The sequence below is a fragment of the Acipenser ruthenus genome, chromosome 17, assembly GCF_902713425.1.
Source record: "Acipenser ruthenus chromosome 17, fAciRut3.2 maternal haplotype, whole genome shotgun sequence".
NCBI lineage: Eukaryota > Metazoa > Chordata > Actinopteri > Acipenseriformes > Acipenseridae > Acipenser > Acipenser ruthenus.
In genome coordinates this window covers 8,430,993-8,458,895 of record NC_081205.1, presented here as the reverse complement: position 1 = coordinate 8,458,895, position 27,903 = coordinate 8,430,993, and the positions used below count along the sequence as shown (strand labels likewise).

The following is a 27,903-nucleotide window of genomic DNA, read 5'->3' as shown; positions in this document are numbered from 1 at the left end:
GTTTATGTTTAGCAGTCCCTCTGTAAATTACATGTTTATTCTTCAACACACTCGATCCATTCCTTTATGCAACAAAACAAACTAATGTAGTGTGAAAGTGAACGCACCAGCACTTTAAAGATAATCATTTCTGCAGAGACTCACTTATCTACAGTGTTGCACAACAAAACTGGACAGTGTTCCTTTTAAACATTTAGGGAAAAAATGCTCAGGTGAATTTGTTTTGTTTATCATGCTTTATTTAAAACAACAGGTATTTAACAGAATAGGTCAATAATTAACACAGGTTAAAAAGTGCCTAAGAATTTATCAAATTACTTCAGACATATAAAAATATCAGTCTTTGAATGCATAGGTTAAGTCATCAATAACGTTCTACTCATTGTACATAAATAATAATTAGTACATTGTTCACTGTTGTAGTTTTATGGCGAACCAGTTAGTGTCACCAGTACATGAATGGCTGACACTAGAAAGGTTCAGCAAGTGTATAGACATGTCAGCCTTTCTTCTGAAGAATGGAGTAGCTTGTTATTAACCATTTACACTTCTTGCTAATGGAACAAAGTCTATTTAAATACATTCCTCTGACAGTGTATGTAGAACCGAAGCAGCCTGTCAGTTTTGCTTACTGGCTTGCGAGTTTTAAACCTATTCTCTATTGTTTAAAAACAAAATTGCTGCCATTCTGCGTGTTGGTTAAAGTGTGATCATACATTAATGTCTCCATCATCAGAATACCAGGTTAATTTCTATAAACAGTGATTCTGTTCTTCTATCAATGCTGGTCATCCACCTGAGAGGGCTCAACACAAAAAGGAAGACACAAAACACAATCCAACCTAATTTGAGACCTTACTTGGAAGATAGCTGTTAATAGGAAAGCCTAGGATTTCGATGATAGGGGTTAATGATCTCTCTGCACTGAATAAGAGTATATATATAATTACCTTGTACAAATGTAATAGTAGTGTTAACAGAAACAAATTAATACATTCTTATTCATTCCCATCTTACGATATACTACAACCTTCTTAGGCAAAAAAATAAATATATCTACTATCAACTTTTCCTTTATATACCTCCAAATAATTGCACTTGACAGAATTGGAATGTACTGTCGTGTCACAGTGCAGTTACTGTAGTAGTATTTGCACCAGGTAATACCTTATGCAGTTTTATTTTAGTTGCTTAATGGATAAAGAAGAAATTAAATACTATTAAAAGGATATTCTTTAGAATCAACTGGAACTACCAGCAAATAATAAAGGGTTTCACTAAATGCATGTAATAGTGGTATATATAGATATATATATATTTTTTTTTTTTTAAATCGTACTATATGTATACATTTCATGTGGTAAAAGTTTACACTAAATATTACCCTTTAAATTAAGTACCGTCGTCTGGTAAATAATGCATGTTACCTCCAGTAAGAGTATTACAAGCACTTACTGTATATAGTGAAAGTAAGATACTAAGCAAATTAAAATGCACAGCGGATGAACAAGTTAAATGTAGCTTATCTATGTTATGTGCACTTGCTCTCTTGTTTAAACAAAATCCAATAAAAAAGGTATCTGAACATGTGTAGTACTGTTGGTGAATCTTACTCAGATTTTAGTAAGAAATTCTAACATTATTTTGTAATATTAAAGTTAGCAATAACACAAAATAAACTATATTAAACCTGAGAAACAGATACATGAGCAGCAGTACAAGCTGTATATGATTGGTCGCTACAGCAATAATTGACCATCTAACCAGTATTTAAACAAGTGTGCTTTTCTGCTTAAAAATATCTAAAAGGCAACTTTCACAAAAATAAAAAAAAATCCCAGTTCACTCCACATTAAATTAAATGTAAACCCACTTGTAAACACATTATAAAGATGCCTCACCTTTGTGACATTTGTAACAAAATTGCCATTCCGTCAAAATGCAGCAGTGTAACAGTCAGTGACCTGCCATGTTGGAAAATGCTCGCCTCTAGTAATGGAAGCTCTAGAACCACGCTAGCTTGGGAACCGTGAGCCTCCATCAGTTCCACACAAGTACACAGACATTTTCACTAGAAATTCACTTCTCTCGTGGATACCTCACAGTGTAAAGACCAAAACATTAGTAACTCATTGATTTTAAAAAAAGGTAGTAAAAGCAATTAAAAAAAATAATAATCTAGTTATTTTGTTTTTGAATTTATATATATGATTCATAGTTTTAAGCATTTAATCCTATTACAGGTCACAGGGTAACGACACAAGAGGCCACTTGGCAATGTTAAACGGCTTCTTGATTTTAACATTTGCAAACAAAAAACTGAAAACTTCCAATCTAAACACAGATCAACTTTGTCGTTTAACATCCAACACTTTCACATGTTTAATCATATAAATAATCACATTTAAAAATGTAGAACGGACATGTAATGTTATGTAAAAGGATGGACAAAAACAACAGTTTCTATTTTAAACTTCTGCTACAAATGCTGTGCATGATTAGGATATCTTTTACTTGCAGATTTTTTTTATATGTTTTACAATTAAAAATCACCTATTAATTGCAGGGAAGATAAACAACATGTGTATCTACATATTGATATCTTTCTAGTATACTTACAGTAGTTATATGACAGCAAATAAAACTGTTATACATGCAAGAACCCTATAAATTCTATTAACATAGCAACTTTAAAAGTCCAATACATTGTGTCATTGTTCATGTATTGAAATCAAGATGTTAATTCCTCTTTTTGATGAGTAATATTTGCTTTAGACTATGAAATACAGCTTTTAAAAAAAGCTTTTTCAAAGTCAGTATTGGAGCCACAGAACTCATAATCATACAATATAATTTCGAACATAACCAAAGTGAAGGGGAAAGGTAACTGAAATAGTGTTTGAAGCTACGCAACCTTGAAACTCTAAATATCATTTATGAGTGGGTTTTCTTGTGTGTTTGGAAGCAGAGGCAGACACAAAATAAGAGGGGAGTACTGGGGCAGATACCATTTGTTAGGATATTTTTCCAACCAAAACTGTTTTTGTGCTTTTTAATTTTATATGCAGCGGTGCTTTTTAGAAAACAATATCTATATTTTTTAAAACATTTAACATATTTTCAAGGTTAAATATTTTACAAAGTCTCAAATGTAGTAGCAGAAAGTTTTCAGGGACTTCAACTAAACTTTACAAAAGGTCAATGTGTTTGTACTGTCACCTGTTTATTAGGGGTGTAGCAATTCATTGTGTATCGATGAATCGTGAAACTTTCTATTCATGATATATCGGATCTTAATAGAAGTACGTATAGTTTTTATGTTGATACCAAAAGCATGACAGCTCACTGTAGTTCACAATGCTTTTTAGTTCGTATGAATACGTACTCTCCCTAGCTCCCTGCGGCTCTCAAGGACTGGAGTTTGACACCCCTGCTTTAAACAATATATCATACTTGCAGCTTTTTAAATACCACACAACTGTGATGTAAATTCATACCCCCTCTTGCATTAATTTAAAAATGAATCTGTAGCATTTTATATTTTTCACTGACACCACTATGGGGGAAAAAAAGGACAATGTTATCCACTGATGTAGCTGATAGAAAATGCAATACCACTCCTTTGGAAATGTAACAAGATAGCATAAATGGATAACCAACAGGGAAGTGAAAACAACACAGGATTTAAAAAAAAAAAACTTCACTGTTTAAAACAGGATTGAAGTTTGCCTTTCACAGAGCCCCGAAACACACAATAATGTACCGCACAAATCGATCAGTAGCAGGTTAGTATGTTAGCTTTGAAGCTTTCCTATTATAGCAAGGCCTTTCAGTTAAGGAGGCTTGTCCACCTAACAAAGACAAGGTTTCTGCTTTCTCGACAACTACTTCCAGCTCCTGAAAGTCTTGTAGTCTTGCAACATCTTTGTCCTGAAGAAAGAAAGAAAAAAAAAATCTACAAAGTTAGAAAAAGGCTATAAATTGAATCACTCCATTTGGATTTGCTCTAGTTTCTAAAAACTAAAGTAATACAAAACTTTCATATAAAAAAAAAAAAACAGCAAGGTTTATTTTAATGAATCAACAATGGCAAACATTAATACTGTCAAGTTATTGAACTGACCATTTACTTAATTAGACCTTTTAAATTATTTTCAGCTCTTAACAGTTGCATATTTCAAGTTAACTATAACAATTAAAAAGGTCTAATTAAGCAAATTATCAGTTCAATTAAGGGTCTAGTTAAGTAATTGAGAGCTCAGTTGGAATGAAAACCAGCAGACACAGTGGGTCCCCAGGACCAGGGTTGAGAACCACTGATTTAAAGGACAGATCTCAAACCCCAGTGCACTACAGCAGCCATTTTGAAAAGAGCTTTTAAAGCAGAGTGTAAAAAGTTAGGATGTTAACAATGAAAATAAAAATAACAGGAATGTTATTTAAACAGTTGTAGCAACACGTGGGGACGTGTACTGCTATATTTTTCAGAACCCCGCTACTTTCTCTTAAAGCTTTATTCCAATGGACAATTCTACTTAACAGTATCGTAGGACGTCTTAATTATATGCATCGTTTAAAAACTGGGATGAATAAATATGTAACTAAATAAATGGCTGTTTTTAGATCGTACCTTTCGCAACATTGTGTTGGGTAACTTTCGTATCTTCTCCACATGGTCAACACTAACACCAAGCTCTCGACAGCACACTCGGAGTAATGCTCGGAGGGTCAGTTCCTGACGATCAAGTTCAATTTCAATGAAGTCATTCTCTTTTACTGCAGGGTCTTGGATTCTAACTTTCAGCACCAGTTCTGAAATGTATATTTATAAAACCACAAGGTGAGTAAAAAAAAAAAGAAATGCTGAACACAGACTTACACTTCAGTATCTTAATAGGGTCGCCAGTACAATTAAAAACATTGATCTATAGCTAGGCATTGAAAACCCTCTATGGTAATCAAGCTCTATTGATTATCAGCACGTAGGATGGGATCGTGTTAGTTACTCTTAACCTTAATACTGTCTATTGCAGGATGGCAATAATAAGAGGTTGCTGCCTGAAAAACTGTAACTGGATTCCAACAATAACTTAAAAGGTATCTTTTCAAAGCTGCTTCCTGAGTTCTACAAGCTTGAAGATGTAATGCTGCAATCAGTAGATACTGAATACCTATTTGGATCACAGAATGCAAAGCTGGTTAAGGAAGTCTGTGTCAAATGTATCCAAACTGTACCCAAAAGCTGTTCAAGGTTCGCTTTCTGTTAAAGCAGAGAGCCCAGAAGGCTAACCCATGGAAGAATGTAGTAAGCAATCACTGCAGCTTTAAAACATTTGCAATTAAACAGTGCAGCAGTGGCTGCTGACAGATTTATAAAGCATTCTGTATTTCAATTTCATCATAGCAGCGCGCAAGCAGGTTTTATTAAGTTAACAGCAGCTTATCAGTACAAGCCCTGCTTCCACCATCCAATAACACCCAAAACAAGCAATCAATTAGGCTCTATCCATGTTCTGTATCTATGTAGTCATGCTTTTAGAGCACCACTCATTTGTTTAACAAACTAGTCCCCATATTATATAGCTCATTCTTTGCGATACAGTAGCCACACAAAACATTCCACACTAAGAAACTCTTAAGATGTGTCATGTTTTATCATTTGGTCATTGGGCTGTTACTATGAATAATGGTAATTCGTATTCCATCTTGATCACACTGGCCATGAATGTGATCATAGGTTATAGTCATTTTCAGCTCCCTATCTTATTTAGTTATTTTGCTACTATACATCTGAACTAATAAATGGCATTTAAGACTGCACATAGATGGCTGTAATACAATTGTGAGCTTCTGGTGACATTAAAAAAACTAAAATTAGCAAACCTAAAACCAACAGCACATACTGTACATTAGGTATTAAATACAATCTGCTTTTAAGTATTCCAGTCACGAGGGTCTCTGTGTGCATGAGCTTGTTTTTCACATCGCTTCTTTTCAGATACTTTTTAGACACTAAATGTTTTTAAGAGTTAATTAAGGTGGAACCTTTCCAGTCACACACTTCAGAAGCAATACGGAAATATTAAGTGAAATATTAAATAAGTGAAATATTTGTTTAGAAATGGGGCTCAACAAGTTATTACAAAATGATTATATAGCTCACAATGATGTTTCCTATATTGGTATTGAAGAACAAACCTACTTACAACATACAACATGTTTGCACAGCTGGGTATTCATTATTACTTATTATCAAGAAAAAATATATATTATGTTCGGATTCTTGTTTATTTACCTTGCATATTCATCGGAAAAGCCCCAGTAAAGAAGAATGGCTGAAACGTTGGCATGGACCCCATCGGATTGTTGTTGAGCTGCTGAGGTATTGACTGTTGTCTGGTGGGTGCGACTGGTGAACTTGCATTTCCATTGGGGGCCAGTAAAGACGGTCTGTTCTGGGTTACGTGCTGCTGTGCGTATTTATGGTGAGGTTCTGAGGCGGTTCCGTTCATGGCTCCTGGTGGATGCAGGGAGACTCCGTTCTGTTCAGCTACAGGTATATGTGAGCTCACACTTTGTGCATCTGTGTCAGAGTGGAGGCTCGGATCCGGGGATATTGCAGGGGAAGAATGGCTGTCATACTCAGATTCTTCTGATATGCAAGTCGTTCCACTGTGGGGTGCGTTGTGGGGTTCCGATAGATCAGTCGTTTCAGTCTTAACATAAGGGAATGGGGGATTTGCTAGATAGTTTGGAATGATTGGCAACTCTGTTTCCTTTGTTTCTGTTATTTCAGTTTCTTCTACTGTGGGTAAAAAAAAAAGAACAAACAACATACAATATTATATACGTAAAACCAGCGCTCCAGGTAAGGTTTTGGGGCTGGGAGCAACTTACCCTCTAATTTTAACACAGAGTAAAATGTATTTTCAGGGGGTAAAATGCAACATTACCTTGAAGTCATGAGTAATCTCGAGAAATACTGTAAATCTTTAATGGTAATGGGGTAGGCATTAAAAAAAGAGCCTTCCATTTTAACTGCAATGTTACTTTGAACTAATGTACAGCCACACATGTATTCTACAAGGTTCTTTATCGGCTCAGCGTATTTTGTTCGCGGTATCACACCGACTCTGCAAATTAATTACGTTATTTATATTTTAACATTAAATTCTTAAACTCAGTGAACATGTTAAAACTTCAATATAAAGCCATACAGATAAATAAAAGAAGGAAATGCATTAATAAGTTATAAAACAGTTTGTTTGATATTATAGGCACCTTTTTATAGCGGTTGCCTCTGACAATGGTTCCAGTTGGATTTGTAGCTGGACTGGGGTGTTTATACTTCAACCTGTGTCTCTTCAAATTTTTCTTATTCTTACTGTCATTGGCTGCAAAGACAACAGGGCTAGCCAGAGATTGGAAAAAGTTTGTTGGGTTTGTTTCTTTTGTGTACAGTTTCCTAGTAACTGAAGACATTGTATTCTGGGAGATGCAGTTATTAGTAGACGTTTTAGGGGAGGCAGACAAGCTGTGCAGCAAAATTGCTATTCATATTTTACGCATTATTTAGTGCTAAAAATGGCAGGTATGCAACAGTTGTGCAAATATGTAGACACTTTCCTGCCATCCCACACATACTTATGTAAATGAACACTCCCAAAAGGGCTTCTGAGAGTGCTACAGGTAAAAACACTCGGGCGTGGGTGCCAATTCTTACAGAACATATGATTGAGACACTGCTGCGTTGAATAACTAATGCTGGGAGAGATGCTGATGCTGCCTTTAAGAATGAATGACTCATCCCTTTTCTTGTAACTAGTCTATCATCTCTATTAAAAAAGAGCTTTACATTTTGAAAAGCTCAACTCCCGGTACTGCCATTTGTCTTACCACCACCCCTAATTTTTTAAAATATTAATTTCAGGTACCCACCCTAGAAGGATGTATTCGGACATAGTCTGTCCCAAAATCACTGTGAAAATTATCTCTACCGGGGCTGAGGTTCATCACCAGACTTGGTGCTCAGATTACCGTCTGTATTTAAGAATGTGACCTGTTGTCTATGAAGGGCCCATCTTGAAATGTGACCCATAGAATATGCCAATATGGTGGCCATTTAAGCACAAGTGGACCAATGAGGATTAGTTTGTACTTTTTTTGTTTATGAAGTTAACCCTAACAGTGTTATTCCACAAATATTGTTTGCTGTCTATTTTCTTATTAAACTTTAATACTACTTCTAATAATAGTAGGCACAAATTGGTTTGCACTGTTAAAAAAAACCAAAAAAAACAATATACTATTTCTCACCTACAACCTCCATCCACTTCTTTCAGGGGTGCGTTAAAGAACACAAAACTGCTTCAAGAGGCATTAGCCCACCTCGGATCTTTTGAAAGCAAAGGGGATGATCTATGGTATGCAGGTACCTGCTGTTGTAGATACTAAACAGGCAAGCTATATTTTTCATCTTTTATTGAAGGGAAAGCTTTACAATATGTGTTGTGTGCAAGAAGAACTCAGATGGTAGATATTACGATCTGTCACTGGTTACAGTGCATATAACTAAAATAGTCCCCTTTGTGTTCCAATTGTATCTGTCAGTCTTCTCAGTATGGGAATTTAAACTATAATTTAAAATGTGGACAAATCTTCATGACTACAGCTTAGCAGCATCAAATGGCAGGTCATATATTACAACACTGTATAATTATTATGTTCTGATCATGTCGATCTAGTTTTTCTGTTTTGAAGTGAACAATAATCACAGCTCAGGTTATCTGATATACAGAAGACACCATGCAGCAAACCTCAGCAATGTGACAGGTAATGATTAGAAAACACAAGTTACGGCTATGTTTGGCACTATAGTTTAGTAAGACAATACATTTTACTGAGCCTTTCACTTGGGTTTTATTTTACTGCTGCATGCATCTGCGATAGGCTATTCATACTACCAACTTAAAAACAACTGTTCAGACTTCAGCAATAACTCTTGCTAAATTATTTGATTTACACAAATAACTGGTCACACACTGAGAAAGAACGCAATAACTATTAATAGTTTTTTAAAAGAATCTTGGATACCACAAATTATGGTTTTGTTTTTCTTTTTTTGTCAAGAGATTTATTGATACGATTTGGCTTACCTCCCAGAAGTTTTCTGATATCAGGTTTTGAAGTTAGCTGGACTGCTGTCTCTCCTTTTGAAGTAAAAATGTCTTTGTCAGCACCTGCACTTAACAGATAGGACACTATCTGTCTATGATTTCGTTTGCATGCCCAATGCAAACAAGTCCTGAATGAAAAAAAAAACACCAGGATACTGGAGTCAAGTGGGGTAAGGGACAATAAAAATAAAAAAAAAACACAAAAGAAACACAGAAAGAACATGCCGTTTCATTTGCAGTGATTTTCCTTAGATTGGATATCTGAGCCCTGAACACATTTGATCAGCTACTGGTCAGAAGCAAAGGAGGCTGAAAAATACTGCGTGATTATTTAGCAAACCTCCTACCACCCATTGCATGGTTAACTAAAAAAATAAATGCTATATTCTTTCAGCAGTAAAATGCTCAATTTGCAAAAGAATGGCCAAGTAATACATGTAATGTCCTCTAGTCTGCAATGCATGTTGTCACGTGACATGCCTTGTGATCTACTAACTAGATCTATATAAGCTGTGTGCAACTATTCAGAAACAATAATGGGTATGCAGAAGGACTGCAGTGACTTCACAAGGAGCATGACAGTGTGTCCCAGCCAACCAGCATTGTCCATCATGACAGTCTCCAGGGTGTTCCTGGAATGGAGGCATTTGCAGACAACAATAACCGGAAAGCAACTCTGGTCGCCAGCAAGTCTTGACAGATCAAGCCTGTAACCATGTGCAACGTTCTGTGACAAGCAGAGGACAAAAATCCCTGAAACCTCCACCTGTTTCCACTTGAAAGCAAAATGGTCCAACCCACTATGAAGACCACTCCACACATTAACGAGTGCACATAAAGTTCATTTCAGGACTCATGTTTCTTACCATTTTTGTAAATGTGTTTCCTTGTGCAAATGGTGGGAATTGAACCCGATGTATGAGAATGTAATGTACTGTTTGCAGTTTACAATACACTACTACAACTTTGTAAGAATTAAGACTGCTAGCCTGGAATCTAGTGTAGAACATGGGTACAGGCAGAAACCTATTTTAACCACGTGCTTTTAAAATGCATTCTGATGTATTATTTAAAAGGACTGCGGTTAGTTCCTCTGCAGTATTCCTCTACACTGTCCAGACTTTCTCAAATAGCACAATAACATAATACAGGTCTGTAACAAAACAAGGATCACAAAGTTAGATTGTAACAACAAAACAAATCCATGGTTGCATAAAGGTTTTTTATGCAATGGATTTTATGTCATCTAGTGTGGCAGACTATAAGAGTCATAGTCCAACACTGAAATGTAGCGCCCTTAAATTAACGATTGTTTTACTTCTACGGTAATACTGTAAATCTCGCCCAAACCATGAGATAAAGAATGTCAAGATTGAGCAACATCCTTACATTGAAGTGCAACTTGCAATTCTGAGTCCTGAAATTAACCCTGGGCTGTTTTCACTTGTTTGGAACATTGAACTTATTTTGGATGCAACACCTTGATCAATGCGGTGTAAAATGTATGATTTGAAACTACTGTGTGCTTTGTTTAATTTTTTTAAAGAATAGGCAGCTGTTCAAACATCTGGAAGCAGGTTTTTCCAGATAGTTGAGACCACATGTAGCAGTCCGAAAATTTGCCCCGGTTTTGGAGCCATGCCGACAGTCTAGAGTTTACGTGTCATATTTGATCTTTTTAAAACAGATTGGGCTTCTTTGTTCTAGTGTAGGTCACTGGATATCTTTTTAGTAGAACAGCGGTTTCCAAAAGTCTGCAATTTAAGATTAAACAAAACATTTAAATAATTAGAAATGATTGCTTCTGACCAGTAAACCAAGTTACTTATCAATGGGTTTTATTTTACTAGAACTATAAACGTGTAGAGGCACAGTGGAACTTCAAAATTAGAAACACATTGGGCACAGAGGGTGTTGGTCGAATAGGTCTGAAACTTATTTTCAGTGATTTAATGTACATGTATAATAATAATAATAATAATAATAATAATAATAATAATAATAATAATAATAATATTATTATTATTATTAATATATTTGGTTAACTGGTCAGTTCTACTATACTAAAAACAAAATGAAAGTGTCAGTATTAAATAGAAACTTACACAACATTACAAAATGAGAGCACTGCAAGAGAATAACGTTTTTTTAAAAAAACACCTTTGTATATTTTTAATATGCAGTACGTCATCTCTTTGTGATTTATACAAAGTTAGTATTTTGTGTGCACAGTGTCCCTTTGACCTTGTTCATAAAATAAGCCTATAAGTTAGGTGAACACAATGCCTATAAACAGCATTTGTTTTTAGTTTTCCTTTTTCTAGGGATGTTAATAGTTTGGAGTATAAACATTTTCCAGTTGTGAAGTGTGTATAATTGACCCTAAAGGTTGAACTATTTTCAAAGATATGTATGTCCAATTAGAAAGGTCAGTTGTTTTGTTAATACAATTATGTACAGGGTAAAGTTATGTATCCAATATTAATTCAATGCATTTTCCATATACACAAACATGTTGTACACACGTACTCTCATCCACATTATGCTTTCCCAATATGTTTTAAATGCATGTAATATTGAAGTCGTTCATGAAATTAAACACTCCAGTCCAAGCCTTAGTCAATTCAACTGAATATAAACTGAACAATTTGGGTACTGGATGAAACAAAGAGTGGGTGTCATTCAAGAACAATGGGAAAACAGTGGAAAGGAGAGATTTTATTAAAACAAAAGTCAGGAAATACAACATATGGGGAAAGGAAAAAATAAAGAGGAAGAAACCAATATTAATAGACTAAGGTTAGGGCATACAGCATTTAATCATCTTTGGGAAAATTGGTTATGTAGTAATTGTGGTGAACAAGAAACAGTGGAACATATATTCAGGAAATGCAGTACATATATTCAGCAAAGAAACATATTAAAACAGACAGTTAAGGGAGCTAGAAATTGAAGTAGGGTCACTCCATACCAACTCAACCAGAGCCTTGCCTGACTGTCTCAGATTTTGCTAGAAGAATTAACCTGAAGGTTTTTGGGCCCGCTGAGTTCAGAAAAGCTATTTATTTATTTATTTATTTTTAATTTCCCCTTCAAGCTGTGATCTGGCAAAGGTCAATATAAAGTGAAAAAGTGACCCTGACCAGAAAAATCACCCTGGGCTCAACTTAGACGCTACCATCATGTGTAGCACCTCATTCGTCTCATAATGAATAGAGCTTTCGAGAAAAAAATACCAGGAGCACCTACATTACTTTAGGCAAGTTGGCATATGAGGGGTAAGTGACGGGTTTTATTTGAACTTCAACCCAACCCTTTACCCTGTAGGGGATGCGGATCCTAAAACGTTAGTATTGCTGTAAGAACCTTAGGGACCACGCTTCCAAATATTGTGAAACACCTTTGGTTTCAAGTCCCCCCAGTGGTCATTAACCCCCACTGAAATTTGAAATTTTTGGTATTTCTACCAGTTTAGGGTCTTGCTTCTACCAAGGTATGTAAACTTTTGACTACAACTCTATGTGTGTGTGTCTGTGTGTGTGTGTGTGTGTTTGTATATATATATATATATATATATATATATATATATAGATAGATAGATAGATAGATAGATAGATAGATAGATAGATAGATAGATAGATAGAGAGAGAGAGAGCGCTCATCATCTCCATTTAAATGGCATGCACCAACACACCCTAAAAAAATAAAAAATAAAAATAAAAAAGGGGGTGCCATTGCTGCCCCACCCTGCCTCAAAGGGAGTATCAAAGTACTGCTTAAGGAACCACAGACAATGTGACATGACTAGGAACATTTTGATGACACCAATGTTCACATCTGACCCCCATGTTTTTTTTTTTTAAACGAAAGTAATAAGATTGAAAGGATATAACAAAGGATCAACTTGAACTTTACTATAAAACAACAAACATGTTATCCTTCTCTCGGCTTATCCAATAAGGGGGGATAAAAACGGGTAAGTTTGGCAATGGGTCTGGCAGCATCTTTAAATGCTGTACACCCAACAGTCATGCAATCTGTTACTGTAGTGTGCAATTTGCACAGCTTTTGTGTAAGGAAAACAAAACTGAATAGTGCACATCAGGACTCAAGCGGCTTGCCAAATTGCACCCGTGGGTAAAAGCATTGCGTCTTGAGCATGTACTTAGCCTCCTCGCAGAAATATCTAGCATAACTCCAGGTTCATTACAAGCACATATAATAATAATAATAATAATAATAATAATAATAATAATAATAATAATAATAATAATAATAATAATAATAGTCCCCCTTTGTTACTTTAAGATCTGTAAAGTAGGGTTGCCTTAATGGGAGTACGGTTAGGTCTGAGAAGATAAAGGAATATGATAATAAACTTACCATCCATTTATTTCATTTTGCGAGTTGACATGAACTCCGCTCTGGACTAGCGTTTGTACCTCTTCCAGATCCCCGATAGCAGACGCTTCCCTCAACCTCTCCTGCAATTCTTTATCGACTGACGGGCTTGTCATTTTATTAACAAAATAAAAGCGGTGTCTTCAGTAACAACAGAAATAAACGGTGTTATTTTAATTTTGTTTCTATGTGCCTAACGAATCGAAAATGTAGTTAGAAATTAATATTCGCCCACTGAAAGTAAATCAGCTTGATTGCGCACTTCCTAGAAAAAAAACCTTTTTAAACTTAGAATTGCAGCTGCTCATTGTTAATTAATACAACAAAAGCCTTTCTTAGTATGTCAACCTATCTCGATAAACCAGTTGTTGCTTTACTGTATTGCACTGTTACTGTGTTTGTCAACTAGCACTAATCGTCCCAGAGGGCAGATTTAACTGTAACAACTGAGAGCTGCAGCTTTAGTTCCTACTCATACTTCCGGATAGGTAACAGCATGCTTTTCTAACACCGGGTGTGAGGAAAGGGAACAAAAAATAAAAGTAAAATAAATTAATTCCGCATTAACTAAAACATATGAATTCAATATTTCATTTTTAAATAATACAAGTAGTCAGTGTTTTTTTTTTTTAAGGAATGGGATGTGCAACAAAGGAAGCAATGTCCACAAGATTAAATAAAAAATAATATACGATATATATATATATATATATATATATATATATATATATATATATATATATATATATATATAGACAAAAGGTAGACAAAAGGCGCTTATGCTAAATTGTCAATATTTAAATATTCAATATTTAACCCTTAACCCACAAGAAAATCTGCCCTCTGGGACGATTAGTGCTAGTTGACAAACACAGTTATACTTTGCTTGAACAAAAGTTATTGTATTTCTTGCTCTTATTGTATTACTTGTATTGTAACACTTGAAATGTATTTGCTTACGATTGTAAGTCGCCCTGGATAAGGGCGTCTGCTAAGAAATAAATAATAATAATAATAATAATAATAATAATAATAATAATAATAATAATAATAATAATAATAATAATAATAATAATGGCTGTGACCTGGTTTTAGCTAAATGGATGCTGGGATACGTGCAGCAGTAATGTAGCAATTTCTTATAGGCATGACACTGATAATTTTAAAAAAAAGTGCACACTGTTTGCCCACCAGTTTAAATGTTACTAATTACAAATCATAGTACAGGTAGTTAGAATTTTTTTTTGTTTTTGTAATTACAGCTAGTAATCACCCACCATCTTCTGGGCGGATTGAGATAGCAGCTGGAACATACCGCTAATCATCCACACTAGGGGGCGCACGTCTCAGTTCAGATGTACGGTGTGGCGCAAGTATCCACATTTATTGTTTCTACGGTAAGTGACCCATCTCGTGGTGTCTTGTGGGTAAAGCACATTGCACTGTCCGCCATTTCGTTGCTGCTTTTGGATCAGTATAGTCGAGAGAGAAAGAAAGAGAAAGAGAGAGGGGGAAAAAACGCACTACCGAGACAAAAATGCTTTCCGCCGCCCAGTTACTTGACGAGTTAATGGGCCGGGATAGGAACCTGGCACCGGACGAAAAACGGAGTAACGTGCGTTGGGACCACGAGACTGTAAGTTTAGATTAATAAATGTCCCAAGAAAGAAAGCGGCAAAGGTTGTCTATACAGCGGGCCGGGGGTGGTAGATAAAAACTAAGGAACAGCCTACAACAGAAAATTCGCTTCGTATCGTAGACAGCGCGTTCCTCAGACGTAGTGCTATACAGACTGTAGAACATTTCAGTGTTTCCTTATTCTTATGCGCCACTAAGTAAAAGTGAATGCAAATATATGCAAATACAATATATACGGTACAGTGTATCGCTTTCAATTTAGGTCTTACAGTACAACAGGGCTGCCTTGTAGGTCCAGGGCTTTCCTTCCTGTAAGAAAATAACTAGACATGGCAGGTTTAAAAATTCGAAATAATTATCAGTTCATTAAACATTTTGTTTGCGAGATTATTAATTGACAGGTTATTAATATACAATAAAACTGTATGCAAAACGTATATTTATAACAAAAACAGCAGTTGACGAGTGTCATATTTAACCGTCCACATTTTTTAACTGTATTAACCATTTAAACTTTCGTCAGATTTACTGAATTGGTCAATTTTTAGAGTGTTGCTGTAATAAGAACACTAGTAATTGGTATCTTTTTTTTTTTTCAGGTATGTAAATATTACCTCTGTGGATTTTGTCCAGCAGAATTATTCACAAACACACGATCTGATTTGGGTAAGTGAATCCCACAGTTTGTTTACAAACGCCAAATCCTGCTAAATCCAAGAAGAGTTTGTACTCCTACGGTTTCCATTCTGTAATGGAAATCGTGTAAAAATAAATACATTTGGCAGCAAAGGATATTAAGTGTTAGATGCTATACTGTACCTGTATTGTATGCTGTACCATTTTTTAAATAAAATGTGTACTATCCTGAGGAATCTTGTAGTCCTGTAGGCTTAATACAATGCTAGTAAGCTATAAGGTTCCCCAGATACTGCAGCTAATCGTGCATCAAACAATTCAATAATTGCAAACTTCATATATTTTTTAAATTCCAAATAGGTCCATGTGAAAAAATCCACGATGAAAATCTACGGAAACTGTAAGACCAGAATTCCTTCCTACTTTTTAATTTTATTTTTGTAACTGATGAAAAATGTGTGCATTAACCAGTGATTTTCTCTTATGGCAGATATGAAAAGAGCTCCCGCTTCATGAAAGAGGGCTATGAAAGAGACTTTCTTCGGTATTTACAAAGCTTGTTAGCAGAGGTGGAACGCAGAATTCGTAGGGGTCATGCAAGACTGGCACTTTCTCAGGCCCAGCAAAATTCTGGGGTAAGTTCTGCATTATGATTTTTAAAAGACACTTATTTTGGTCACAACCATGTAGGAAAGTATAGCTTTGTTTTTTAAAATGGGATGTCTCCACTTTGAAGTTTTTTAAACATTTTACACATCAAGTTTTAGCTCTGCCTCACAAGCACCCACAGTCAGCAGGGAAATACTTAAGACTGCCACTCTTAGGACACATTGTGAGGCTGTAAGGCAGCATGACGTTTGCACTGTGACATGACCATATACACCAGAAGCAACCCACATTCAATGTCACATAACTAGATTTTTTAGAATATACTGTATGTTCTGTAAACCACATGTATACTTAGTTTCTTAGCAGTGTACTTCCTTGATGTTTTCATCATTTTACCATTGTGGATTTTGTAATCGATAACACTATCAACAAAATCACCCACAGTACAAAATTAAAATTGGCACATAAATTAGTTTTTTTGGCATCTCGTCATTTTTAGATTTGAGTATTTCCTGGTTGAACACACGTTTGGATGGATAGCTCTGATTGCTCAGTTCAGTTCACTAGACATACTACCAAAATAGAATCTAATCTAATGGTCATGTGTTGCTTTGGGTGTAAAGTGTTCTTATCAGTTCTATTATTTGTAATGCATCACAGCACATGGTGTTTAGTGGCCATTAGGCATGTGAACAGAATTACAGGGTGAGAAAGAATAATAGCTGTTTAGCCTAACCAAGTTCACAGGCATGTGTAACAGTGTCTGTAGTAGTATGAGAATTGGTTGATGCAGTTTGCTATATGATTGGTATCTTTATAGCCATGTCTAAAGCTTAATATCCAATAAGCATGCTCTTATAAATACAATCCAATGTTTGTTAAACACTCTGTTCTAAATCTATTTATGTATTTATAATATTCCTCTCCTATTTGTTTAGCAAGCACCAGGGCCTTCGGGCAAAAATGAGGAGAAAATACAAGTTTTAACTGAGAAAATTGAAGACCTTCTGCTGCAGGTAGGTCCTTTCCATTTGTGTACCCACTGTAAATAGATTCCAAGCGGTTTCTGTGGCACATTTAAATACTGTTCAAGTGTTTAGTTTGCTAAACATACATGTCTTTTCCTGGGTTTTATGTTATTTTATTTAAGCTGACAAGTCTTACAGCAGTTTATAAAAGCCTGCTTAAAATGTTCAGCATTTCAGATCACTGGCCTTTAGACTCTTTAAATACTTTGCCATATTCTTCCTCATTTTATGGTCCTCTATATGCCTGTCTGCACGTTACAAAATTGATTGCCTTCTAGAACTGTTGCAATTTAGTTTGAGCCAAATTGCAGATTTACCAGATTAACATGAAGTAAGCTGTCTTGTGTACACACAGAGGGAATCCTTAAGTTGAATTTGCAACCCATTTATATTCAGCTGAATTGTCTTGTTGAATTAAATCTAAATTACCATGCTTATTACACAATGAGGTTAAATGCCTTTGATATAAAAGACAATTAACAACAAATACAAGGATGTGATGATGTCGTTCTGACTGCATTTTTAAATTAAAATAGATTTGTATTGCAATTTTTTCAGTGTAGGTATACAGCCTATATGTTGTAATCTAAAAGTTATCGTTGAAACGGTGTCTAATCACTCTTTACAGTCACTGGCAGCAGATCAGCTGGCGGTTTGTGTAATTCTTGTGTACACCCTGTGGACTGTTAGCTTTGTGAGTGGTTATTGAACAGTGTGATTCAGGGGTGTTTCTTTCAGTGAGATTTGAGGAATAAAATAAGAACAACCACAATGAAAAGAAAGCAGTTTCATAAACTACAGTTTCGCAGTAATCGCACTGTTACTAACCTGTTTTTTTATGGTCCAATTTCCTGGTTTGATAGATTGAAGAGCTGGGTTCAGAGGGAAGAGTGGAGGAGGCTCAGGGAATGATGAAACTTGTTGAACAGTTAAAAGATGAGAGGGAACTGCTTAGATCATCAACTTCTGTAAGTATGCCTTGCAATGCATGTGTAGTATTTTGCAGAAAAGGTTATTAAATGCCTCTATCGTTCATCCTGTATGTAGCTTTTAATATTCCTACAATTAATATATAGTTTATATATTTAATTCTTACTTTTTGATGTAATATATAAACTATTACTATATGGAGTGGAAAAGGGCATGCTGTAGCTTCCCAGCAGCTACTGTTATGGAAGAGGCTATGGAAGAATTTACAGTATTAAAGTTGCAAATTGTTTTAAAGAAGAAAAAAGTTGGTTGCAAGGGGTCTTAAATGAAACCTGGCAGGAAACTGAATGTATCACTTTTCTTCTTTTTTTTTTTTTTTTTTCTTTCAGACAATTGAAAACTTTGCAGCTCAGGAAAAGCAAATGGAAGTCTGTGAAGTTTGTGGTGCTTTTTTAATTGTAGGGGATGCGCAGTCCAGAGTAGATGATCACTTGATGGGAAAGCAACATATGGGCTATGCCAAAATCAAGTCTACTGTAGAAGAGTTAAAGGTGAGTGTTGCTTCAGTATAAATACTTGGATTACCGTAGTGGGGTGTTTTAAAAAAAAAAAAAAAAAAAAAAAAAAAAAAAAATTGAACGTTCATAAGATATGTTTTAATATACATGTAAGTTTTAGATGTGCCAAATACAATATAATTTGTAAGGTCTCTTTCAGAACATAGCTAAACAGAATTGGGGTTTAAACACTTTTAAAAGCTATTTGTTTAAAGAGTGGCAACCTCAATATCCTATCAGTGTTAATAAGGTGAAAACTTCATGCAAAAGTTGGCAAGTAAGCAAAGGTTGTATTGGGATGACTGTTACCAGAGAATGAACTCTTAAAGGAGTGCCTGGTCAGAAGCCCAAGCTGATGGAGAATTGTTCAAAGTAATTGTATGTAATACATTGCAAGATAAAGTTACACTTTTTACAGAGCTGCATAGCAGTATAACGCAGGGTTAGAACTGGAGAAGTGGCTGATTTAGACTAGCCATTAGGTCACTCTGCCTCCAGGTGTTCCAATTACTTTATGCATTTAAACTTGCATGGAAATTCAACACACTTCAGGAATTTGTTCTAATTGTTCAGTGGCTGCAGATTTAACTTCTAAAAATAAAGGTCACTTATGGATATTTGAATGCAATACATAGTTTTATTAAAAATGGGTGATGCATTTGTAGCAACGGTGTTTCTTGTGCAATATTAAATTATTTTTCCTCCCCACTAGGACAAACTACGCAGACGGTCAGAAGAGCCGGAACGTGATGACAAAGGAAAAAAAGAAAAAGAAGACAGAGAACGTGAAAGAGAAGAGAGAGAGAAGAAACGGCGGGAGGAAGAGAAGGAGAAAGAGAAGGAGAAAGAGAGGGAGAAAGAGAAGGAAAGAGAAAAGGAGAAAGAGCGAGAGAAGGAAAGAGAAAAGGAAAAGGAGAGGGAGAAGGAAAGGGAGCGAGATAGAGATAGACGTCGGCGCAGTCATTCACGCAGCAGACACTCCAGCAGAACATCAGAGAGGCGGCGCAGCCGTTCAAGAGAACGCAAGCGATCCAGAAGCAAGGAACGGGACAGGAAGCCTAGCAGGTAAGTCAAGCAATAATGCTAAAATGGGAATGTGTCTTTTGCTTCAAGTAGATGTGTTGTGCTTTTGGTGTGTATCATAAAACCATAACAGCTAAGCTACAGGAAGGGGCCCATTCGATTCCGGCCTCTTGTCCACTTCCTCAGAGCTCGTGCTGTTAAGCCCTGGGTTAGTTTGGTTGCTTTTTTGGTGACTTTCCAGAGCCAGAATGTCCTTTTTGTACAGCAGAGTCTAATTTAAAATAAATGATACAATTTCTAGATTTGTACTACACTTTTGAGACATAAGCAAGCATCCCTATTTTAGGTTTTTAGCTCGCTTTCCTATCAGACCTGTTTTGAGTTCAGTACCATCCATTTGGTATTGGAAGCATACATTTTCCATCTGGGATGCAAGCCTCTAAGCTGTATTTTGTTACCTTAACAGGAGCAGAGATAGAGACCGGCGCAGAAGCAGCCGGGACCGTTCAGAGAGGAAGCACAGATCCCGCAGCAGAGACAGGAAGAGGTCGAAAAGCTCAGAGCGTAAATCTCACAAACGCAGGAGCCGAAGCCGGGAGAAGGATAGAGACAGGAAGTCAAAAGACAAAGGTTAGAAGTGAAGCATACAGAGGCACCACAGGCTTGGTGGTTGTATTTTAGGACGATATTGACTTTAATCCTTCTCCCACGGAATCCTCTGCAACCAAAAAGTCTGATACATGGCAGCAGAATAAGCCAGGAGCTTTACGTATAATTTCCCTGGAAACCCAAGATTGAGCGCACAATTATGTCGTAATACTGTGTCTTGGCTAAAGGAGTGGTACCCATTCTTTAAAATCTATTTTCTATTGGCTGTAGTGGCATATATGTTTTGTTTAATTCTGGATATGCAAATATTTCACCTTTACAAGGTGAATAATTAACATTTATTTAGTGCAAGTGAGTGTTTTTTGAAGTTATGGGAAAAATGTATTTGTTGATTTAATTGTAGATCGAAGGGATCCTGATGAGAAGAAGAGCAACAGGAAATTGAGTGGTGATGAAAAGCAGAGTGAAGTTTCCAAGCCAGAGCTAATGGAGGTTGATGCTCCAAAGCGTGAGGTCAATGGCACCAGTGAAAACATACAATCTGAAGGTGACACTCAGTCCAATTAAAACTGATCTGATATGACCTCAGATCAGGCCGAGGTAAGTGCATTCTTCTAATGTTGGCAAGGTTTTTTGTTTTTGTTTTGTTTAATAGTGCAGCGTAAGTATGCACGGATGAAGATGGAACTAGCCCGATGAGAAGAAATAGAAAAAAACATACCCAGAAGGGAACGACAGTGTAGTCCTGCCAAACATGTGGAGGTACCTTATTTTGTGTCGGCTATTTATAACTGAAGGACATCCCCAAAACTTTTGTGCCTCCTACCTTTTTACTGTAGCTCAACTTTTAAATGTTCCTTGTAAAATGTTATCTGCACACCCCCCCCAAAGTCTCTCTGGTTTATTCTGTAGTCAATTTAAATACTAAACTTTTTATTTATTCGTTTTAACATTCTGATCGAATTCCTATTGATTGCCATTAGAGGCACATGTATTATATATACTCTTGCTAGTCTTTTTTTTTTTTTTAATGACAAGGATGTTTGCAGTTTTTTGCTTTGCCTTGCATTCTAATGCAGTTTGTTCTGTAACTCGAGAGCCAGTAGCACTGGATTGATGGAAGTGTAGGGTTTATGAATTATTGCAGCTGACTTCCATACCTCACACAGCGTTGGTGTTGTGAGCGACCCATGAAAAGCCAAATTAAAAAACAAGGATTCAGTCAAACTGTGCAGGTACTCACGCCAGGTACTCCTTTCTCTACCCACATCCATGTTTGAATGCTTTTGCCTGTAAACTTTAAGCTTGCTGTTGTGTATTTTTGTTTAATAGCATTGTTCAAAAGGTTTTTTCTTTCTTTGTGTACTACTTGTTAATGCATTTTCACCATGGGATTATTTTTCAGCTGTATGTAGGGATGCAGTGCTGCCAAGAATTAGTTTGCTTAGAGTAATTCCAATAAAGAGGCATAAAAAGCAGCTTCTTATTACACATTCAGTGCATTCAAGTCTTAAACTGAGGTATGTGTTACATTTCTCCTGCAGTGTAGGAAATAGTCATAGAAAATGTATTTTAATGCTGTGGTGGCTACCATAGTTTGATAAAAAGCGGAAGCCGTTGCATAACAAAAATACATTAGAAATCAAAAGGTTGAAAGACCGTAAGAATTGATTACCAGTTATTGTGTGTGCTGGGTTTTACATTTAAATACTAGAAAGAACAATTGCCAGCTGTGTCTTTACAATACATATTACAGTTAGGTGAGGCTGGGGAGGACTCGAGTATAAATGTTTTGGGGTACAGTGTTTTGCCCTTGTGTGCTTTGACTAAATCAACTTGTCTGTTTTCTGTGTTTAATTGTGTGGTTTCCTAACATTGTCACATTGTAGGGTGGAATCTGAGAAGTCTACAGGAGAAAGAGAAACTGAAGACAGCCTGGCCTGAAGTTATGATGTTGCTGCTTAAAACAAGGTGAACAAGAGCTGTAGTGGCCCAGAAAAAATAAAATGTAAAATAGTTCAGTTGCCATTTTCAAGCTCATTTGAGGACTGGTCACATTACTTCAGATAATGCCACAACACACACCACCAAGAAGTAAATTTGCTATTCATTTGTGTAATTTCTGTTTACATGTATTTAGAAAAACAATTTCTTGTACATGTGGCTTGTTCAGTTTGTAACTTCAGGTTCTACTTTAGAGTCATTTTAAGACACCACACTGTCTTCTGTTTGTGTACAGTGTTTGGATGGAAACAATTTATTCTACTTGTTTCCTCCCAATTTTTTTTTTTTTTTCATGATAGGTGTAGTGCAAAAGGCCTTTTGGATCACTTCTAGTTTTGAAAAGTGTGAATGAGTTTCTTTTCATTGTGTTGGGATTTTAATAAGACCTGTATCTTTTCATGTTGATTATGAATAAAAAAATTAAAAAAAAACAGAAAAAAAAGTAAGTGCCACAGTCCTTTTATTTTTTTTAATCTAATGCAAGTCTTTATGGATCGGCATTCAAGCAGGTTTTACTATGCTTGTTGTGAGCACTCCAGAAAATCTGCATATTTGGATTATATGGATAAATAGGATTAATCTGCTCATGCTTTTGAATTGCTGTTATACTTGGCACCTTTTGGAAACAAACCTGTTGCCATTTAAACTTCAAATAAGAATAAAAAGATACAACAAATAAAATGTTTGTTTGGGTTCATGGAGAAAACTATAATCCTTGGTGGGTAACAGTGGCTGTATCCCAAGGAATGTGTTCCACTCTTACTTTTTAGAAGGATAAGTAATTCTACAAATGAAAAGAAAATGGTCTGCTGATTTACTATATAAGCAATCATTAGTATCTGGCATGGGTAGAACAATATTGTGATCTCTGATTAAGCTGATCAAGAGCTTTTGCCTGTAAAATGTACCACTGAAAAGCTCACTGCATAATACTCTCAAAACGTACTGCTGCACATATGAGTTTGTTTTATGTCTTGGAGAAGGATGCTGTTGATACTGGCTACAAAACATATTTTTGTGTGTGTTGTTGACTTGTACATACAGTAGTCCTGTTCTTGCAGCTCTGGCAGAAGAAAGTTGTCTGAGGTTAATAAAACCGATTGCCAGAATTGGGCCAGTACCATTAAGAACTAGCACGAAACCTTGGAGATTAAAGTAAGAGCTTTTAACTTAATAAATATGCTGTTATTTTAAAATACAGTTGTTGTTATTTTGTTATAGCCTTTTCAGTTAAATAACTGATCTTAAGATCATGCTATCCCAAGTTGAAAGTATGAATTTATCAAAAGTAATCATGATTCCTTGGCCGTGTTACTTAACGAAAATACGTTGGTCACAGATGCAAAACTGGTGAGTAAATTACTTATTCACAGCATTGTTTACAATTTTTCCACCCCTCTTCAGTTAGTTTTGTTTGGAAATACTATTAAAGTATTTAACATACTGGGTCCAAAAACCTAACTACTTTAAGTATTTTAAGGCAGTAAAATGGCCCTGTGGACAAGCTTTGAAGGTAAGTTGCAGAAGTAATGACATGTATGGAAGGTATTAAACTCTTGAAGAAAATGTATTGAGTTACTTATTGGATACACTGCTCAACTGGGAAAAAAAGCTTAATGGCTTAAACGGATGCTACAACAAAAAGAGAGTGACACAATTTTTTCTGTTTTTCTTTAATAGACATTTGCACTGTAACAAAAGAATAATTAAAATTTGGTATTCCTGCCAGTATTCAAGTTTTTACAGATATGCATTGGTATACAAATTAACCTCTCATACTGCAACAGTATTTTCCCCAAAGAAACTAACTCTATCTTTCTCTATAAAATTAGTAAACAAAAAAAAGAAAGTTAAACTTAAATACAGTACAAAAATATAGCGAACAAATATTTAAGTTGTAATAAACTTGGTTGCTGGTCATACTTGCATCTGTACGAAATCTCATGTGTACAGAATAATCCTCAAAAAACATACATCGTGACAATATACATTCACTGCATTGTCTCTTAACGGTGGAAAAGGCACTGCAATTTGTAGGAAATGGTTTTAGGCCAGTCCTGCATCTTTGGCCATACCGTAGAAAATTCCTTTCTTTGCTATAAGGTTTGTCGGTGTGTCAAATTCAGCTATTTGTCCCTTGTCCAAAACTAGAACCCTGTTGGGAATAAGAAAGATAGATTAATTCACTTGCTGTAGCTTTGTAATCTGCTCCACAGTTAAATGGTTGTGAACATATTCCAGTACACTGTACAGGTTCATTATGATCAGTTTGGTTTATCAACTCTCAGCTGTTTTGGAAATTGTTATTCGGTAAAACTAAAATCAAAGTTTTTCAGGTTTAAACTTGACTATTGTGCAACCAAGGGAACAGGATTTACCACAGTTATACACGTCTTATTATTTTTTACACAACTGTGACAAGCTAAATAAAGTGTTATTGTATCACTCGTACTAATGTATTCTATAATTGGACAATGTATAAAGAATACTATAATGCATTGAGACATCAAACTTTTACATTTAGTTTCCTGGTACTCATTGTCACTGCTGTAGGTTGGAAGTGACAAATCACGTCTGAGTAGGTCTTCAGCTCATGGTTTTATTATTTATTTTTTATTGAAATTATTTCATAAACATGTCTGGTTCAAAGCGATAGAGATCAGATGTTTGGCAGCATTTTAAGATTTATTTCTGATGAGGAAACCCCACAGCAAACAATTGTAAAAAGAAGGCTGAATGGAAACAGTTCTAATTTAAAACGTCACCTAGATTTATGTCCGGTCGGATGGGGGATGGGGATGTGACGTGACTCACATAATCTAATACTCAGGCCTGCTGCCATACCCCAAATTCTAATTAGGTATGCTGGTTTATTATAATAGCCCATTATTATAATACATGATTCCTAAGACCCTTACCCTTCAATGTACTGATAGAATGCAGCAGCAAGTAATTGGACAAACCAAACAATTTTTAACACAGTAAATAAAACTACCTTGCTTAAAAAAAGTGGCCGCCTTGGTTTGAATAGTCTTTACACATTGTGTTTGGAGCATGATGATATTGCCAAGCACGTCGGTACCATACACACCCTATTGCTGCAAATGCTGCATATTATGAAATAGTAAAATCGCCATGACCTACATCTTCAACATATACAGAATGGCATTATCCATGCATAGCAAACAGCCTTCAATAAAAGCCTTGGTATATTTCATATTTTGAGTGGTTAAGAGTTAATATTGACCTTCTATTGTCAATATGCAGTTACACATCTGAATATAGAGACCTCTTAACTGGCACATCATTTAAAATTGTAAATCGCATATCAACCCATCACAGTGAAGTACCTCTTATCCTGTGTACAAATGTCATTCTGTGTATAGAACACCACACCTAATTCCAATGTTACCCCCCCCCCCCCCCCCCCCTAAAAAAAAAAAAAAAAATCAAACATACATACTTGTACCTTTTGTAAAATGGGGCATCCTATTAACTTCACAAAAAAATGTTTAAAAACACGCTTCTCTGGCTGCACTGCTTTTTAATAAATACTGTAGTATCACCACGCCATGCTGGTGTAAAAGTCATGTTTTACAAAAATAAAAATATCTTCCATTGTAAAGCGACTCCTGAGTACAATCTTCATTATTGTGAGTTCAAAGTTGTGTTGTAGGGTGTCTCTTATTGTATAATGAATGTAATTTTGCACAGGTTGAGCAGCCAGAGCCGCTTTGCGGTCTACGCACACCCAAACTTCATGAAATTACGTCTTGTACAATAAGCGACACCTTACGCAACACCTGCGGTAGTTATGCGTTATCCGGGACATGACTCTGAATTTATGTTTTTCAATGTATATTTCCCTGTGATAGTTTGATTAGCAAACAAAAGGTTAGGGTGGTGTACTGAGATACTGAGCTTTCTTAAAGACATAAACCCTACTACTTTATCCAAGATAAAAAGGGTTAACTGTAATTACTATCCCTTGGTAACTGGTTTCAAAAAACCTGATTAGCACTAATCTTGGACTACCTTATGGTAACATTAGGTAGTCCAAGGTTAGTGCTCCATGAAATCAGCCAAAACTGCATATTGATTAAAGCTAAGAATTAAAGAATTTCCCCTGTACTGACCTTGTGTAGTCCAATATAGTATTAAGCCTATGTGCTATAGTGAAGACTGTACAGTCTTCAAACTGGGTTCTGATGGTAGACTGGATCAGATCATCTGTCTCCAGATCTATAGCAGCAGTAGCTTCATCCAGGACCAGAATTCGAGTTTTCCTCAGCAGGGCTCTTGCAAGACATACAAGTTGTCTCTGACCAACACTGAAGCCAAAAGACATGTTAGAATTGTAACTTGTACCTAAGCACGTCCATCACAGCAAAATATCAGCATGCACTTCACAACTCAATTAGTAAATTGACAACGCAGGTCCAGTTATGAAGCAAATGAAAACAGTATACAACTACGTTCACATTATTCCTGGACAAAGCCTTTAGTGTGGCCAAAATGTCTTAAATCATGCAAAACATAAAGCAAAGGCTATTAGGGGGTTAACAGTGTATTCATTGTAATTCTTGTCATATGTGGCTGGTCTGGGTCTGGCTCCGGGAAGGGGTGTTAGTTTATTTGGAGCGTTCTCCCCTTTGTGCCAAAGCGAAACTTATGCCCCAGAATGTGTTGGTGACGCGGGCCATTGGTAGTATTGTTGGGAGAGATTTTGTACCACCATAATTGGGCCCACAGGCCAGATGTAAGTTGTGCAATGGCTGTCATGTAAAGTTAGCATCCCGTCCCCATTCAAGTCGATTCATCATCATGAAAACTTTCGAATTTTGCTGTACCTGAGATTTTCTCCACCTTCAGAGCACTCATGGTTTATCCCAGCAGGTTGACTGCTGACAAACCTATTCAAGTGAGAAAGCTCAAGCACTTTCCAGATGTCTTCATCTGCATATTTCTCAAAGGGATCCAGGTTCATGCGCAGGGTTCCAGAGAACAGCACGGGGTCCTACATTTCACAAAGAGAATGCTTTATAATTAATATTACACTATAAACCACATTAGAACTTTGACAGGAAGCTATACCATGGGCATCATACAGCCAGATGCGGGTGGTTTGTTTAAGTGCTGAGCAGAAATGTCTATGTATAAGCTAATACGGATAACTACATACTATAGTTCATTGATCATAGGTAGGGCTAGGATTTTGTCACGGAAATTTGTACTAAAAATCACAGCAGTCACAGTAAATTTGTTTAAAATCACGAAGGAAGGCTGAAATGG

General features: G+C 36.0%; 3 protein-coding genes across 5 annotated transcripts in view; 1 reads left to right on the top strand and 2 right to left on the bottom strand.

Annotated features, from left to right (window-relative positions):
• Positions 1 to 217: 217 nt before the first annotated feature.
• LOC117422889 (ankyrin repeat domain-containing protein 40-like) lies at positions 218 to 14,042 on the bottom strand. The gene is made up of 5 exons (XM_034038103.3): positions 13,560 to 14,042; positions 9,156 to 9,304; positions 6,296 to 6,805; positions 4,631 to 4,812; positions 218 to 3,930 (listed from the first exon to the last, which is right to left on the bottom strand). The coding sequence occupies exons 1-5, from the start codon at positions 13,691 to 13,693 to the stop codon at positions 3,787 to 3,789; spliced, it is 1,119 nt and encodes a 372-aa protein (XP_033893994.2). The 5' UTR covers positions 13,694 to 14,042; the 3' UTR covers positions 218 to 3,786.
• A 940-nt stretch (positions 14,043 to 14,982) lies between these two features.
• Positions 14,983 to 22,902, top strand: LOC117423400 (luc7-like protein 3). Its single transcript, XM_034039095.3, has 11 exons — positions 14,983 to 15,213; positions 15,815 to 15,881; positions 16,212 to 16,251; positions 16,342 to 16,486; positions 17,399 to 17,476; positions 18,352 to 18,456; positions 18,808 to 18,969; positions 19,688 to 20,040; positions 20,465 to 20,628; positions 21,011 to 21,207; positions 22,497 to 22,902. The coding sequence occupies exons 1-10, from the start codon at positions 15,115 to 15,117 to the stop codon at positions 21,172 to 21,174; spliced, it is 1,377 nt and encodes a 458-aa protein (XP_033894986.2). The 5' UTR covers positions 14,983 to 15,114; the 3' UTR covers positions 21,175 to 21,207; positions 22,497 to 22,902.
• Positions 22,903 to 24,270: 1,368 nt separating this feature from the next.
• Positions 24,271 to 27,903, bottom strand: part of LOC117423399 (ATP-binding cassette sub-family C member 3-like) — an 86,286-nt gene continuing 82,653 nt past the window's right edge. For 2 of the 3 annotated variants that reach the window (XM_034039090.3, XM_034039091.3), the window contains exons 29-31: positions 27,462 to 27,628; positions 26,748 to 26,942; positions 24,271 to 24,766 (exon numbers count right to left, since the gene is read on the bottom strand). In XM_034039090.3, the coding sequence (XP_033894981.3) occupies positions 24,658 to 24,766; positions 26,748 to 26,942; positions 27,462 to 27,628 (471 nt within the window). In that variant the 3' untranslated portion in view covers positions 24,271 to 24,657. The remainder of the gene's footprint in view (positions 24,767 to 26,747; positions 26,943 to 27,461; positions 27,629 to 27,903) is intronic. The other variant, XM_058989911.1, reaches the window with a different exon arrangement.